This window comes from Cricetulus griseus, chromosome 7, assembly GCF_003668045.3.
Source record: "Cricetulus griseus strain 17A/GY chromosome 7, alternate assembly CriGri-PICRH-1.0, whole genome shotgun sequence".
Lineage (NCBI taxonomy): Eukaryota > Metazoa > Chordata > Mammalia > Rodentia > Cricetidae > Cricetulus > Cricetulus griseus.
The window spans coordinates 27296264-27313929 of record NC_048600.1 but is presented as its reverse complement, the minus strand read 5'-3'; the positions used below and the strand labels follow the sequence as shown (position 1 = coordinate 27313929).

At 43.1% G+C, this 17666-nt stretch overlaps 1 protein-coding gene across 1 annotated transcript in view; it reads right to left on the bottom strand.

Moving 5' to 3' along the window:
* Positions 1-16312, bottom strand: part of Ywhaq (tyrosine 3-monooxygenase/tryptophan 5-monooxygenase activation protein theta) — a 28259-nt gene extending 11947 nt beyond the window's left edge. Inside the window, exons 1-2 of the mRNA XM_027424692.2 lie at positions 16188-16312; positions 15480-15814 (exon numbers count right to left, since the gene is read on the bottom strand). Coding sequence (XP_027280493.1) covers positions 15480-15773 — 294 coding nt within the window. The 5' untranslated portion in view covers positions 15774-15814; positions 16188-16312. The remainder of the gene's footprint in view (positions 1-15479; positions 15815-16187) is intronic.
* Positions 16313-17666: the final 1354 nt, after the last annotated feature.

The following is a 17666-nucleotide window of genomic DNA, read 5'->3' as shown; positions in this document are numbered from 1 at the left end:
TGTAGACCAGGCTGGCCTCAAACTCAGAGATCCGCCTGCCTCTGCCTCCCGAGTGCTGTTATTAAAGACATGCGCCACCAACACCCGACTCTAACTGCTTCATTCTTAATTAAGTTACATACTATGTAATTGTTTTGCTTATTAAAATATTATAAATTATATCTAAGTATTTCAGTGGAATGAATACTGAGCCATTATCTGATCCTGGAGTCAGGCAGGACCAAGTTCCAATAGTTTAATATTTTCTACAAAATACTTTTTAAAAACCTCTATAATGTATGTTAATTCTTAAGTATTAATTTAGAAGAACTTCTAAATACAAATGTTTTCTTTGTATTTTTCCTTTACAAAATTTAGTACAGTGCCTAATATGCATACATTTGTTTGTCAAATGAGTATCAGCCATGCCTTGGCAACATGCTGAAATGAAGTTAACAGGAACAGTTTCACATAAGGTATGACACTGGAAAGGCACAGTGCTTTCTTTTCTGGAACTTGTGAGGAAAATGATAGTCACCCCATTCTGTTTTCTGCCTCCTCAGGGTAAATTAAAAAAAAAAAAAAAATCTCAAAATGGCAGGTCCAAATTCAAATCTAACATGTCCTCCTCCCTTACTCCGATTGTGCATGCAAGCCCCCATTTCTGCTGAATAATGGACAACATACATGCACTTTACATAAAATAAAGTTCTCCCTACAGCTCCTTAGACATCTCTGTCTTCAATTCCTGAAAGGCAGCAATTACTACTAGCTTCTTTCATGCTTTTCCAGAAATTCAAAGAATTTGGATCCACGTCTTCTTCTATACATTAGCACCTTTCATAAATTATCCCACACTTTAGTCTCCCCATATAGTAATCCCTCTAATATCGAGTACTTGGGAGGCAGATGCAGGAGGATTTCTGTGAGTTCAAGCCAGCCTTCCTTGTCTACATAGCAAGCTCCAAGACAGCCAGGACTACATAGAGGACCCAACTATTGAAATTGGGTAATGAATGCGCATCATTCTCTTTTATTTTGCATAAGCTCTTTTCCTGATATAAAATAATTCGGGGGAAAAAAAAACATGAAGCCAGGAGGAAAGAACAAAGTAAGTTAAGGAAGGAACATGCATCAGTTTACTTTCCACTCTTACTTTTTTAGAGTTGGGCCAGTGTTTATTATTCAGACCCAGAGGAAAGAAGGGGATCCCCTTGCCATAGTTTCCCTTAGAGGAGGTAGTGAGCGCAAGTCTGGTTTCAGCAGCAAGAGAGGTAGACCGTGTCCCCTACCTCAGGCCTCAGAAGCAGGCCACTTCTTCAGCTCAGCTCAGACATCAACAGGCTCATGATCTCAGTTCTGCCTGTTTACCACAAACACCGTGTCCCAACATCACCAGCAACATGTGTGCCAAGACCACAGACAGGCGCTTCAAAGGGACATTCGTGCCATGGTGCAGGCAGAAGCCACAGCTGTGCTGACCAGCTCATCAATCTCAAGGTCCTCAGAGGATACAAGCACTGGACCCTAGTTCAGCACCAGGTGTCCAAGCTGATCTGGAATTTGCTCCAGCGCATGGGTCAGTGCAGAAGTCATCACAGCCTTACCCGTTATTTTTCTAGTTCTGTGATGAGACACCATAACCAAGGCAACTTACATAGGTGCCCATGCTCACTCAAACCACCACAGGGCACTTGTTTCAGCAACATATACACTACAATTAGAAAAGAAAGGGATGGGAGAACACAGCTATGACATCTATTAAGCTCCCTCCTGAGGCTGCCCACTCAGAGAATAACATGCTGATGGAGGGCAGGCCATGTTTGCTTCACAGTACTACACCCTCCAAACAAACTCTTAAGGAAAGGAAACTTGGAGGTTGGGAAGACAAAACTTTTTAGAAAACAAAAACAAAAACAAAAAAACAGACAAAAACTTTCAAAGAAAATTAGCAAAGCAGAAAGCATATTCAAAAAACTACTCAGAACACATAGTATTCAATATTCCAACAGAGACTGAAGACCAGCTCCCTGGGAATCCTCCAGGACTCAGTAGCAGCCTAGGACTGCTGAGGCATCCAGCCTCAGGACTAGACTGAACTAACAGATTCTTGACCTCTCTTTCTAGTATGAGACAGCCACTGCTGGAGTACCCAGACCACATCTAGTAAGCCAGTGTAATAAATCTCCTTTAATATGTAAGTTCATTCTATCAGTTCTGTTCTCGGGAAACCCTGACTAATGCTCTAAAATACAGACATTCACTTGAGATATTCATAGGCATGAGTGATTAGTGTCCATGTTAACAGTTCACAGACCCATTCCTTTGACAGTTCTGTTTTTATCTACAAACGGTTACCGACAATCTACCCACTAATGTTGGTAAAGATTAAATGGGTTAATAAAACACTTGACACTTACCTTCAATGCATGGACAGTACCTATACAAAAGGCTGACTGTGTCCTAATTATGGACATCTAGATCAGTCACTGGGACTTTCAACTATAATTTTACTGTTTTGAGACAAGATCATGTAGTACAGACTCCCAAGTGGCCTGGAACTGATTGTATAGCTAGGAATGACCTTGAACTCTGGCACCCCTGTTTCTACCTATCAAGCACTGAGGTGACCTACCAGTTTATATGGTGCTAGGGACCAAATCCTAGGCTGCCATAGATGTTAAACAAGCACTCTACCAACTGAGCTACAGCTACAACTCCTTTTGTAAAAGGCTGCTTTCCAAATCTAACCTACCAGTTTTTATCCTGTTTTCTCTGATGGAGAGCACTAGCTGACTTAGCCAGAAGGCTGGTGTCATCTACTACATCCTTTGGTTTTTATCCCCACTGCCTTCCATATAGTCACTGAAGTCCCAGAAGTAATTTTCTCCAGAAGTGAAGACTGCACTTAGAAACCTCAGATAAGGAAGCATGTGTACATCATGGTAACACCTATTTCCTCTCTTAGCTATAAATCACTAACTGAAAAAGATTTAATCTTGTCTAGATTTTATATATGCTGGGCGATGGTGGTGCATGCCTTTAATCCCAGCACTTAGGAGACAGAAGCAGGCAGATACATCTCTCTGTGAGTTCAAGGTGTGCCTGGTCTACAGAATGAATTACAGGACTACACAGAGAAACAGTCTCAAAAAAACAAACTATCAACAACAAAAAGAACCTAAGACTTAAATACAATCTGAGCACATAAACAGATTATCAATATAGATGAATCTTTCAGAACAGCAGGAATCATGGAAACAGGAAAGAGACAGACACTAAAGAAAAAAAAAAAAGACCCAATGGTCTGTAGTTAATCACAGTCAATGTACAAAACAAATCCATTCTAACTGTGGAGACGATGCCTTAAAAACATTTCAGAAGCCACCCAGTTAGTTCCCTTTGTTCTAATGTCAATTAGTCTAAACAACTTCCTTATTATGACTGGATCCAGCAAGTTCCTCTGCCTCCTTACTGAAAATACCCTGGTCATGTCACTAGCATTTCTGTGCTGCTGCTCTATGTAAAATGAGTAAAACTTTCTGAGTCACAAGCACTTGACTACTGTATCTATACTTGAAAGACATCTCCTCTTATTTATGTCTGAGCTTCTAAGGTAACACTACACACTCCAGTAAACTGATCCCTCCAATTTTATCTACTGGAAAACATTCCCCACCCCTACCTGCAGTCTATTTGACTATAGTGCATGAGTGAGTACCCTGACACAAGTTTCTACCAGATTTAATATGCCCTAAATAGAAATAAATGCATTTCCAAACCTATGTCTATAATTACAGTACTTATTTGTACTAACTACCCACTCTACCTACTTGTCATCCAGGCTCATCACACCTCCTCTGACTTCTCACTAGTATGAACTCATGTAACTCAGCATCTCTACCCATCCTTATCCTAAGGTGAAAGGGATCAATACCTGAAAAAGTGTTGAGCCTCCTTAGCTCCCACTGTGCTTATTAAAATTCAAAAACACTCATTAATGCCCCTCTGGGGGAAGGGGATTAACATCAGTATTTGCATAGACAGACACCTAAATTTTGGGATTTGAGTCTAATAGTAACAAAAGACCTGACACCTAACAGCAGCTAGACTAGTTGCTAAATAAATACCATGAGTGAATGAGAGCTGTCATCACAATGTCAGAGACTTAATGCACTACTCAGGTCCAACAGGACATACACCACCCTAGTTACAGTGAAAATAACAATAAACCAGAGTAGCCATGCAGTCAACTGGCTATTTGTGGTCAAAAAAGCTAAACCCCAAAAGATGAACAAAGGGGACAAAGCAGCAGCACATAAAAGCAGAAAAATGCCCCTTCCATAAAGATACCTCAATTTCAAGTCTCTAAATCCTTTCTCCTGGCCCATAAAATCTCCAACCACCACTAACACAGGCAAAGTTAGACTAGGATTAGTATCAGGATCTGCTATGGCACAATGATGCTTCACAGAGGGTAGGACAGTACTTTTTATGTACATGGTATACTCTATACACACACACACACACACACACACACACCAATCAGAAGGGAGGTAGAAAGGAAGAACAAAAGAAAGAGAGGAACAGACAAGACAGAAATACACCCAGATGCTGTGTGTAAAAACTGCAGTTTACCCTTGTCCCTTCAAAGCAGCTGCACCAATTCTAGATAGTCTCAAAAAAAAAAAAAAAAAAAAAAAAAAAAAAAAGTCCTGTCTGGCTTCTGCTGTATTCTCATGTTGGCAGTTGAGTACCTAGTAGCTATAGCTACCATGTAACATGTTACAATGGCTTTCAAAGATTACAGATATACATGAAAAGCATCCTCTGTATTTGTCAATTAAAAACTATGATACACACCAACATTTCTGGTTTGTGACAGTAAACAAACAAAAAACACCGGTGCCCATCCATACTTTGCCCTTCGGCCACAGAATTTCAAGGGACAGGATACATGATGGTAAGAGTTTTCCTAAAGGAGGGGAAAGATTTTGGTTTAGTCCTAAATAACCAAACTGGACAGATACTCTGATACCTAATACAAAGGAAGCTCAATAACAAATAGGTTAAAATCGCTTGGTTAGAATTCTAAATATAGGTCAAGTTCTGCTATAAACTCAAAGACTACTAAAGACAGGAAATGCCTTGTTCTGGCAAGGACACCAATGTACTTTCATTTAGCTTGTCTTTTGTTAAAGCAGAAGGGTATAATTTGCACTATGCTATAAATGTTATCTGTGTCTATCCACCATCTATGTAGCTATAGTACATGGACTCCTTAGAGCCATGTCCATCAGCTCTCTCAGGACATCCAACGTAAGAGCATTGTGAACCACAACCCGCACAGCCCACACAGAACAATGGAATCACCCCACAAAGTTCCTTCCTGCCCCTGTCCATCCCAGTCTCTACCCCCAGATCACTTTTGTTTCCCATTGGTCTCACTTGTTTTGGGATATAAGGAGAATTATATATTTTTTCATGAAATTTTTCACTTGGCAATTTTTCAAATAGTCTATCCTTTTTTATTGTGAGAAGTATTCCATGACTAATATACTGCTATTTGTTATTTATTTTCCTAATGTATTGTTTTCAGTTGTCCACTCTTAGAATAAATTCGCTTCAGATTTTTTCTAAAAACAACAACAAAAAACCTTTCTTTTGTTTTTCAAGACAGGGTCTCCCTGGCTAACCTGGAACTTGCTCTGTAGACAAGGCTGGTCTTGAACTCAGAGATCCGCCTGCTTCTGTCTCCCAAATGTTGGGACTAAAGACATGGGCCACCACCGCCCAGCTTTTTTTTTTTTTTTCCCACCACTGACTTTATGAACACCATGAAGGTGTAAGGGAAGCATCATTTACAAGATGTAAAAGAGAAGAAAACTTATTGTTCATTCACTGCCACTTTTATCTATAGATTAAATTACTTCTTCAAAGTGTTCTTCACATATCGAATATTTCAAGGTAAAACGATAAATATCACTTGGAGTGAGCTGTATTAAAGAGTATCACTGAAATAATACATGAAAAAGCACATCAGCTTTTTGGTTTTGACAGAATTCTTGGTTTTATGCTCCTAAATGGTTTCAATTGTCCCACAATATAAAAAGGTGTGTGTAGGAGGCAGAGGATGTAGCAGGATGACTGTCTAGTATATATAAAACCCTGTATTTGATTCCCAGCACCATATAAAATTGCCATGTCTGTAATCTCAGAACTCCAGAGGTGTAGTAGCATTTTTTTTAGACAGGGAAGTAGTGGCGCAGAATGTAGTTCAGAAGTAGAGAACTTGACTGACAAGCACTACAAAACATCAGTAACAAAGAATCAACAAAAAGGAGCTGTGCCCATATGCCCAGTGGAAAGCACACAGGCTAGTTTTGGGCAAGGGATGCTCAGTAGAATGCTTGCCTCATATGCAGTAAGTACAAGGTTTATTACCAGCATCTTCTGCTGGCACACACCTGTGCCAGTAATCCCAACACTTGGGACGTAGAAGCAGGGAGTTCAATTTCATTCTCAGCTACACAGCAAGTCTAAGGCCAGCTTAGCTATATGAAAACCCTCTCAAATATAAAAGCTCTCGGGGCTGGAGAGATGGCTCAGTGGTTAAGAGCACTAGCTGCTCTTCCCTGGGTCCTGAGTTCAATTCCTAGCAACCACATGGTGGCTCACAACCATCTTTAATATTGCCTGGTACACTCCTCTGACCTGGGCAGAACACTGTATATATATATATATATATATATATATATATATATATATATATATATATATATATGCTCTCAAGACCATGTGGCTGATGCCACACTATTCAGATTAAGAAATAAAACAGCAAGTTAATGAACATTCTCAATTGTTATGATAAATCTTTCCGCCAAAGCTGCCCAAATTCTACCGCCACGTGGGTGGTCTCTGCCAGCCGCCCGCGTGGATGGACAAAATAATACAGAGACATATTAAGTACAAAGCTGCTTAGCCAATGACTAGGATTCCTCATCTGTTAGCTCAGTCTTAATTAATATAAATCTATATATTTTATAAGACTTATCTTATAGAGGATGACTTTCACTGGCACCCTCTCTTGCTGGTGGCTCACAACCTGCCGCTGGAGGAGGCGAAGGGGAAAAAGGGACACTTCCTGCCTGGAATACCACTTCTCTACTACATTTCCCAGAATCCTCTTTGACTCCCAGTCCTGGCTAACTTGATGTTTCATTGGTCAAACAAGTACTTTATTCAATAATCAATAAGATGAACATACATTCCCCATCACTCAATCCATTATATCAATTAAAGGACTAAAAGTATAAGCAGAGGTCAGATATCATAAGTACATTAGCTGTCATATAAAGGGCTAACTTGTGGAAACTTTATTTTCAAAGACTTACTCCTGTACGTGGAGTCTTTTGTTGGGACCACGATCAGCTTTGTTTCCTCAGCTGCTTCCCAAATAACCACTTGGAGACTATTTATTCATTATAAATCCTCGGCCAATAGCTTAGGCTTGTTACTAGCTAAATTTTACAACTCACATTAACCCATTTATATTAACCTACATTCAGCCACATGGCATTATCTCTCCATCTTGCACCTCCTGTTTCCTTTCCGTGCCTGGCTGGCAACTCATCTCACTCCGTTCTCCCTCTTCCCAGTGTCCTTAGTCTGATTCTCCTGCCTAACCTAATCCTGTTCAGGCCAGTCAGCTTCTTTATTAGACCAATCACAGCAACACATATTCATACAATGTAAAGGAATATTCCACATGCCCTAGCTGGGTAATGGTGGCACACACCTTTAATCTCGGCACTCAGGAGGCAGACATAGGTGGATCTCTGTGAGTTTTGAGGCCAGCCTGATAAATATAGTGTGTTCCAGGACAGCCAGAGATATACAGAGAAGCCCTGTCCAAAAACCAACAAAAAAAGCAAAACCAAGCCCTGCCCCAGTACACTATACTTGAAAAAGTATCGCCATTAACCTGGAAGTAGCACAAGGTGCAATAGTGCAGGCTCACCATCAGATTACCAGCTTATTGATGGGTCAGTCGTATTTCTTAATTATGTTTTTAAATTTTTAATTTATCGGGATGCAGTGATTACACATCTATGCTCTCTACCAGCTCCTTTTCACCTCAGTCTGTGGTGATCTCTACCACTGGATAAAGCTCTATCACTTCAGAATGGTCATTCTGACTGCGCATAAATAGACATTTACTGAAGATTTATAGTTTGAGTGTCCTCCATAAACTATGTGTTTTTCTTTGAGTTAATAAAGTGATTTCATTAAATAATAAAAGCACACAAAAGTCATGTTCTTCCCCATGTTGTTTATAGTAGAGAAAAACTGTTTAAAACCTAAGCATTAAGTGAAACATTAGTAAAATTATGGAACATCTAAAGAAACAACACAGGGTTCTAAAAAACCATGGACCACATACTCCAGTTTTCCCAGAAGGAGGGATGATAAGGACGTCACCTGCAGCAGGCAATGCGTACTTTTCTGTCTTCTTCAGGAGACCAAAGCTAAGAGTTTCTTCCTCTGTGACAAGTTTGTTGAAAAGCAGATCTCAGGGCTTCAATCATAAAATGGCTTTGTAAAGGAGCTGATAAATAAGTTTCTTAGGGTAATATCCAGCAGCCTTGTTTATTCTATTTATCATCTACCCACAAGGTAGTGTATGTACACTCACACACACCACCCCCCACGCACACACATGGAGTGGGGGGGTGGGGGGTGCACTCCAGGTTTTGAAACCAAAAAAATGTCTCCAGATGTTGCCAAAAGTATAAAAAGTGTATCACAATAAAAACACAGAGGCAGATACTGAGGTTCAAGCTGAAGATCAGAAAAGAAAAGAGCCAAGCCACTAGAGAGTTCTTACCTCTACCAAGGCTCAGACCAAAGGGGGGGGGGGGGATCCTGTCCTCAGCATGACTACAGGCTGCAATGCTCTCTACCAAAAATCTCAGGTGCTCAAGACTGCACTGAGCCCCTGCCTTATGTCCTCTCTAGTGCTGGGATCAAAGGTGTGAGCTTGTTTCTCTTTGAGACTGATTCACTCTCAAGGAGCCCACGGTGGACTTGTAACTCACAGAGATACTTCTACCTGTCTCTCGAGTGCTGGGATTAAAGGTGTGGCCACCTCTGCCTGTCCTCTATGGCTAACTAGTGGTTTAGGTGTGTTTGTATGGTTAACTTGTGGCTTGGCTATGCATTCTGATCTTCAGGCAAGCTTTGTTAAATCATAAAATCATCACACAAAAGTCCCACAGCATGGAAAGGATAAAATACCCTGGTTGAGAAATACTGATCTAATAATTTACACTAACAACATTCCATTCCATTCTACTTTCTTTTCCCATTGCTGCAATAGAGCCCAGGGCCTTGTACATGCTAAGCATGGACAGTAATATACTCAGTTCCCCCCACTAACTCTTCATTAAAAAACAAAACCTATAAAACTCTTGGCATCAAGGAACTAAATAACTCAAGGGCAAAACACCAAAAGTCAAAATGTTGTCATATCCTGTATGTAAAGCAAGAAGCCTTCTATACATAAACCAGGCAGTGGTGGCACACACCTTTAATCCCAGAACTCAGGAGGCAGAGGCAGGTGGATCACTGTGATTTTGAGGCCAGCCTGGTCTATAGAAGCGAGTTCCAGGACAGTCAGGGCTACACTGAGAAACCCTGTGTGTATGGGTGTGGGTGTGTGGGGGGAGCTCAGTAATGTAATTCAAGTTTAAGTCATTTCTGTCTAAAGATTTGCCTTCTCCCTCCCAAGTTCTATAATTAGTAAATATTCTATATATATGCCTTCTCCCTCCCAAGTTCTATATTTAGTAAATATTATATCTATCTCTATATATACATATACATACATACATACATACAGAATATTCTATATTTAGTAAAATGTCCAAATTCTCCAACACAGAAAGTCACACTGGGTCTACAATCAGCCACCACATATTTAGGAACTATATTTCAATTCATGTGGAGGCACACAGCTTGGGTTCAAATCTTTGCTCTACCCTTTACTCAGTGATCTTGACCAAGCTGCTAACTTCCTTATGCTTCAGTTTTCTCAACTTTAAAGTAGAAATACTAACAACTCAACTTAGTAAATATACAAAATGTTAACGTACAAAGCCTGCTTCCTACCTAGCATTCAAGAGACCCTAAATTCGATTCTCAGTATTTAGAAGACACAAAGACAGGACAGAGACACACAGACATACATACAGGATACTATATTGAACCATATAAGGGGAAAAAAAAGAACTTGCTAGAAGTACAGCATACACTTGAGAGGTAGTGGCAGGACCATCAGGAGTTCAAGACCGACATCAGCTAGCTACACTACCTCCCAAAAGTCCATCAATGCAGCTATTTTACCTACAACAGAGGCACTATCCTCAACTTACAGATGAAGAATCACTGCTCTTTCAGTGCTCAACAAAGCACAGAAGGAGCAGTGAGTTAAAAGCTGCCAATTCCAAGCTGGGCCTCAGAGGCACACACCTTTAATCCAGCACTCAGAGGGCAGACCTCTAATTGAGGCCAGCCTGGTCTACAGAATGATTTCCAGGACACCGAGAGTTACACAGAGAAACTCAAAAATCAAAAAACAAGCAAGCAAGCTGCCCACCCATTCCAGAGCCCTTACTTTTCCTATTATTATGCAGAAACTGCATTAAGATTAAGATCTATGATTACTAATGGTCAAGAATACATGTCTTAGACCAAATTAACAACCAGCATGAGATATTTTCATTATAAGGTTAATTTAGAACATAACTAAATTTAAGATTATCACTGAAATAAGGTTATACAGCTGTTATAAAATCACAGCTTTCCAAACTGTCTATACTTTATGTGATTTTTATTTTGCCCCCCATTTGACACAGGAGAAGTTTGGCTACACAGGGTAGCTTTTGACTGAGATCCTCCTGCCTCTGCTTCCTAAATACTAGGATTAAAGGTATACACTTCTCCACTCAATGTACATGAGTTTTTCATTTTCTTTTCATTCTTTCTTATTTAAAGAACAGGGTTTCTTTTTATAGTCCTGGCTGTCCTGGAACTCACTTTGTAGACCAGGCTAGCCTCGAACTCAGAGATCTATCTGGCTGCCTCCCTGAGAGCTAGGACTAAAAAGGTGTGTGCTACCAAGTCCAGCACTTAACTCTCTTACTACAGAAGGAGGAGGAGGAGGAGGAGGAGGAAGAGGAGGAGGAGGAGGCGGCTCTTGCTGCTCCCCAAGCTGGCTTCAAACTCTCAAACCTGCTCCACCTCCCAAACGGCTCAGATTACAGGCACATTACCACTGTACTTGTCTCTGGCAGCTGCTTTTTACCCACCCCCCCCTTTGAGACAGGATGTCTCAGAATCTAGGGGAGCCTCAAACTCACAACATAGTAGAGGTTGATCCTGATCTCTGTTCCTTCTACATCCACTTTCCAAGTACTGGGATTACAGGCATGGGCCACCAAGCTGAGCTTTCTTATTTTTAAAAACATTATAGTATTGACAGTAGGTTTTTTCAAATTGCCCTTGCATTATACTGAAACCCACCTACAGAAAGGCTAGGAGAGAGGGTACTATAGTGCTAGAGGCTAACATGTATGCACTTCTTCAAGTGTCTGGCTCTTGTCCAAGATCTGTAAATGACAGATTTTGTTCTGAGTCCCAGAGGGGACTTTACAAATCCATCTGATTTCTTTCATCTGCTCTTACTTCACATCAAGTTCTGAACTGCTCCAAAAGTTTTGCACTGCTAATAACCACAGCTTGACTTCACTTAAACTTTGCTCTTAACAACATTCAGATCATTCATGACTTTTGCACCATTCGTCCCTAAGTCATTACACTAATCACTATATTGCCACCATTTCATCTCTTTGAATAGGTTGTCTTTAGTTACTTTACTATTACTGTAATAAGACACCATGACCAAGACAACTTAGAAAGTGTTTGAGGCTGACAGTTTCAGAGGGTTAGAGTACAAGATCATGGTGGAGAGCACATAGCAGGTAGGCTCGATGCTGGAATATTACTTGTGAGCTTAATCTTTTGTTTTTTGAGACAGGGTTTCTCAGTGTAGCCTTAGCTGTCCTGGAACTCACTCACTGTATAGACTAGGCTGGCCTCTAATTCACAGAGATTCACCTCCCTCAGCCTCCGGAGTGCCACCACAGCTGGGGCAAGGTTACATCTTAATCCACAAGTACAAGACAGAAAGTGCTAACGAGAGACACTTCCTCTTAACAAGACCACACCTCCTAATCCTTTCCAAACAATTCCACCAACTGGGGGACCAAGCATTCAAATAGATGGGACTATGGGAGTCCTTCTCATTCAACGGAAGAAGGGCAAAGACCAAATTTAAACATGGACAGTCCCCAATTATTATAACTCAAAAATTTTATTTGGATTTTAATATTACCTGGAACGATGCCAGTTTAGGAACTTTCAGAACAAAGAATACCAAAGGCTTGTTCATCTACATTCGGAATAGTTAAAATTATCCACCTCCAATCTACTCTGAATGGCAGTCAATTGCTATTTTGTATCAAAACCCTGGCTGACTCCCTCCACCCCCCATTTTACTTTACTCTTGCTTTTTAAAATTAATTTATTATTTACACTCCAACCTGGCTGATTTTTTTTTTTCTTTCAAGACAGGGTTTCTCCCACTCACAGAGATCCACCTGCCTCTGCCTTTATTTTTTTTTGGGGGGGGGGGTTCTGGCTGACAAACCAAATGAGTCTGACCTTTTACTTCTGTATCAATTTCTCCTCCCCAGTCTCCTCCCCCCCACACACTTTACTATGCTCATGTTCAGAAACTTTAGGTTTCATTCATTTCCTCTTCTTTCCAGATTCCTTACTAAATAATTACAAAATAAAAACATTTAGGGTTATGACTATAGTTCAGTGGTACAGTTCTTACCCTGGGTTCCAACTCCCAAAAATGAATTACTAATCTGTCAATCATCAGATTCTTGCTGACTAGTTTATCTCTTCCTTATAAACTGGTCAGTTCACACTCAAACCATGAATCCTAGCTGGAGCCACACCTTTAGAAACATCTACAGGTGGCTGGAGACATAGCTCATGGTGACAGAACATGTGCAAGGCCATGAGTTCAATTCCCAGTACCATAACAAGAAAACCCCAAACTTCAATCTAGCTTCTTCCTTTGACCTGCCCTTATCAATTATGGTTCCTACCAACAGTCCACCCTCTAGTCACACAAAAAACCTCCCCTTAAATCCCAACCCAAATTCTCCCCACTGGTCTGGAAGGATGACAAGCCTGCTTCCAACAATGCTCCCTCCCTTAATGTTCACCTAATGCATCTCTGTGAAGTCTGTTTCCTTCTAACTAGACTACATTTTGCTCATAAACACCTTATATACCTATATTATAAATTACTATAGGACAAAAACAAAAACAACAAAAAACCCCAATGGTTCTAAAGCTTTGCTCTTCCCTGTATTTCTTAATCTTTCAATATACAGCAAGCTCTCCAATATATTTGCCAACCCGAAGACATGGTTTCCCAGGATAATCTTTCTAAGGTTGGTCATCAAGGCAAAATTTGGCTGAAGACACTGTATTAATTTTAATTTGTGCATTGGTGTCTCAGATTGGTCTAATCTTCCACTTCTACTTCTGTCTCGTGCAAGAAGACAAAGTACTGTCCTAATTCCAAGAATCCTCTTCTTAAAAGGATGTGCATGACAGGTCTATGCTAAGTGTCTGGTCACTCAAACCACATCATCAAAAAAAAAAAAAAAAAAAGGAAAACTCCCACATTTATGCTACCATGAAAAGCAAAGTTTCTGGGGAATGGTTCTGTGGGTAACAGCACTTGCTGTTTTTCAAGGGGATCCTAATTCAGTTCCTGGCACCCAAGCAGTGTTCAACTCCAGTTCCACAGGATACAAGCCCTGACCGCTGGACAATGTGTCCTCATGGATGGTACACACACATATATATCTTATAATATAACACACACATACAATCTTAAAATAGAACTATATGAGCTGCAAGATGGAATATTCTTTTGGTTCAGAATTAAACTGCTAGAGAACATAAAAAAATCTGGCAATTCTGACCTGCATGGGCAAATAAACACAAAGTGGTAATAGCCATCAATATGAGCTATTAAAATCTGCCATTGTTATCCAAGTTGGCAGCTCTCTTTAATACAAATATCTCAGACTAAAGAGTTACCTCCTCTATGCTGAGAAGGGACTGAAGAAAACTTGTGTTAACACAACATCTCACTTGTCTTTATCAAGCAACAGAGCTTTCTGAACTTTACTATGCACTGCCCCTAACATCTGTATCTACCTACCATGATTTTACTCAGATAATCCCTTAAAACAGTTTAAGTTTTACACAACAGGGAACAGAAGTTCTAGGTTCCATTGGTTTGATGTGATGAAGGAAAGGCTGGGAGGGAAGAGTTAATTTTTTTTTTCTTCTCTTATGAAAAATCACCAACCATGCATGCTTGCCTTTCAAAGGCACCTAAACCCAGTATCGACCGTGTCAGCTCCAGGCAACTCTTATAAAGGTGGCATACAAAGAACAAACCCAGCAGCCACTGCACACTGCTGTTACTGCATCTGAATGAGCACATGATTCTCCTGGCAGCATGAATATATTTGACACTCCATGACATGCTACTATTTAAATTTTAGAAACTTGCTTTAATGTGTGCAAATGATGACCAAGCTTTAAAAAACTCTCCCTCTAATACGGGTGAATCATAACTGTTAACACCCCTACTAGGACTGGACAGCTCAAAACCTGGAAAGCTTTCCTTGCCTGTTCACACCAAAAATGACTTCATTACAACATGCCCTAGCCTAAGAGAGGCAACAAGAAAGAAATGCTACTAAATAATGAAAGTGACCAGGACATTGTTTTCTTTAGGTCTATCTTTTTCATTTAGTGAACTCCCCCCCTACACACACACACCACTCTCTCCTCCCTCTCTGTCTCACACACACACCCCTTTACCAGGGAAGGGCTCAACATACTCTCACCTAAAAAAAAAAAAAAAAAAAAAAAAAAAAAAAAAAATCAAGCTATTTTTAGTTTCCCATTCCTAAATCGGGGGGAGGAGGGGGAGGCATCTCTATGTTTAAAGTCCCCGTGCTTGCCTTCCCTCTGTGAGGTGAAGCCCCCATTGTTACTGGTCGCCCGGACTTGAAGACCAGTCTCCCGGCACAAGGTTAAAGGGATATTTTTCAGTCTTGTGCAAGCCTACGCAGATGTCCCCAGTTTCTGTAATCCAGAGCCTGGGAAAAGATTTACTCACCCTTGGGGAAAGCTCTGAAACAAGGTATGAAGGAAGCCAGGGGCTCATCTCACAAACTCCGCACCCCACTGGCTGCTCGCCACCGAGGGCACCACACAAAAGGGTCTCGGCTCCCGCCGCCCCACTCCCCTACCGGGGCAGACTCACGACTCACCAGGACCGTGGTGCAGATGGACCTCAGCTCCGACTCCACTTTCTCCCGATAGTCCTTGATCAGCTGCAACTTCTTGTCGGAGGTGTCGGTCTTCTGCTCGATGCTCGAGATGACCCTCCAGGCGGACCTGCGGCCCCCGACCACGTTCTTGTAGGCCACCGACAGCAGGTTGCGCTCCTCGTTGGACAGCTCGGCGCCCTGCTCCGTCACGGCTTTCATGCAGGTGGCCATGTCGTCGTAGCGCTCGGCCTGCTCGGCCAGCTTGGCCTTCTGGATCAGCTCGGTCTTCTCCATGGCGAAGCGAGGGCGAGCGCCGAGCCGGATCCGGAGTCCTCCTGAGAACCGCCAGGGGCGGGGCGGGGCGGCGCCGGCGAGGACAAAAAGGAGCGAGGGGAGAAGCACGTCAGACAATGCGGCCGGACGCCCGCTTTGTCTCGGCGCACGAGGCCGCGTCCTGGGGCCTCATGCGGGGCCGCCGCCTTCCGCGCGCCCCTCCGGCAGGCTCGCCTGTCGCCCGCCGCGCCTCCCCGAGGCCAGAGCGCGGGCCCCGCCCGGCCCAAGATGGAAGTGGCCGTTGGCGCCGCACCTTCCCGTCCCAGCCCGTCCCTAGGGCGCGCGGTGGCCCAGCAGCCCCGAGGACCGCGCCCCGCCACCCCCAGCCCCGGCCCCTCGCGACGGCAGCGGCCGCTGGGCTGCGCCCGTACTCACCTTCTACTCTCCGCGGCCGCGACGCGAGTCCCACCACTTTGATCTGCCTTGGGCTTTAGCCGAGGACCCTCCCGTCTCAGCCTAGCGCGAAGCCGACGAGTGCGTCGCTGACCAATGGGGTTCTGCAGATCCCCGAGGAGTCCCGCCTCCAGCCCCTCCGCTGGCCAATGAGGAGCGAGCGCGCGGAAGGGGGCGCAGGGGGCGGGGCGGGAAGCGAAGCGGAGGCTCCCAGGGTGGGTCGGCTCGGGTAGGTTCGGTTGACCCGCAGGCTGCGGCTTCGGCCACGGGGTTTCCTCCAATTAGATCCAGGGTGAATGGACGTCACTGTTGCCATGGCGATGCTTTCACCAACTCCTCTCATCCTCCCCGCCAGCCCGGCACTCCTGGGTGCGGCACGGGACCCGGAGGTGCGCTCGACCTCCACGGCTGCGACTGCGGCTGCGACCGCGTGTCCTGCTGCAGCGGCCACTGCAGATGGGGCGTTGCAGCTCGCCGGCTGCAGCATCTCGCGGCTGGTCTTCGCAGGGTGACATAAATGACCGTTTTGTTGCACAAGCGCCTTTCTTTCTTCCACCTTGCTATTCTTGACGAAGATTTGGAGCCCCGAGACGCTGAAACGCAACCTTTATGGCTTTCCTATTCAGGCTGCAAATTGGAAATGACCCCATACCCAATTTTTTTTTTTTTAAGAATTCGTTCCCTGAGAAAGTGGCTTAATTCAAGTTTTTCCCGCAGGCACCCTAAAGCCCAGAATTCCCTTGTAGAAAGGTAGATCCAGGAGATCCGGGCAGGTCCGCGTGGCAGCGCCAGTTATGCGCTTTTCTTTAAAATGGGAAAGGACATTAAGCACGAGTTGGAGAAACAGCTGTGACTAGCTGCTTCCCGAAGCATTTTTTTTCTTTACATTTCTAACCTTCTTTTCAGGTTAATGTCTAAATACACACACGTGTGCGTGAGTGTGAAGTGTGTACGTGGCTTTGGGTTTTGGGTGTGGTGGGGTTTTTTGTTTTGTTTTTTTCGAAGATCCTTGTAAAGCCAAAATTCTGTCCTTGTGTTGACTTCCGATTTTGTCCGCACAATAAACACGCTTCTGGAATGAGAACACTTGCCCCGGATGCTATGTATTCAGGGTCACAACTAACGTTTTCTTTTGAATGGCTCCTTTCTCTCACGGCCCTTCAATCCCCTATCCCCCATCCCCCACCCCCAACTCCAAGTGGCTGTCCGGCCCGACTTCAGAAGCAAATTGCCACCTGGGCTCAGGCAGCTGAGATTCCAGTTCCCGCTGTTCCTCAAGGGTTCGAAGAACTTCTGGGACCGCCACAGGCAAAGTGGATTTAAATGCTAAGTGGAAGCAAGCGGATCTGGACACAGAGCAGACTGATGGGAGGGAAAAGGACAAACCTTCCAGAAATTCCTATTCCCTCCCAGCCGCCCCTCCCCAACCAACTTGTAAAGGTTGCTTTGTGCTTTGACGGG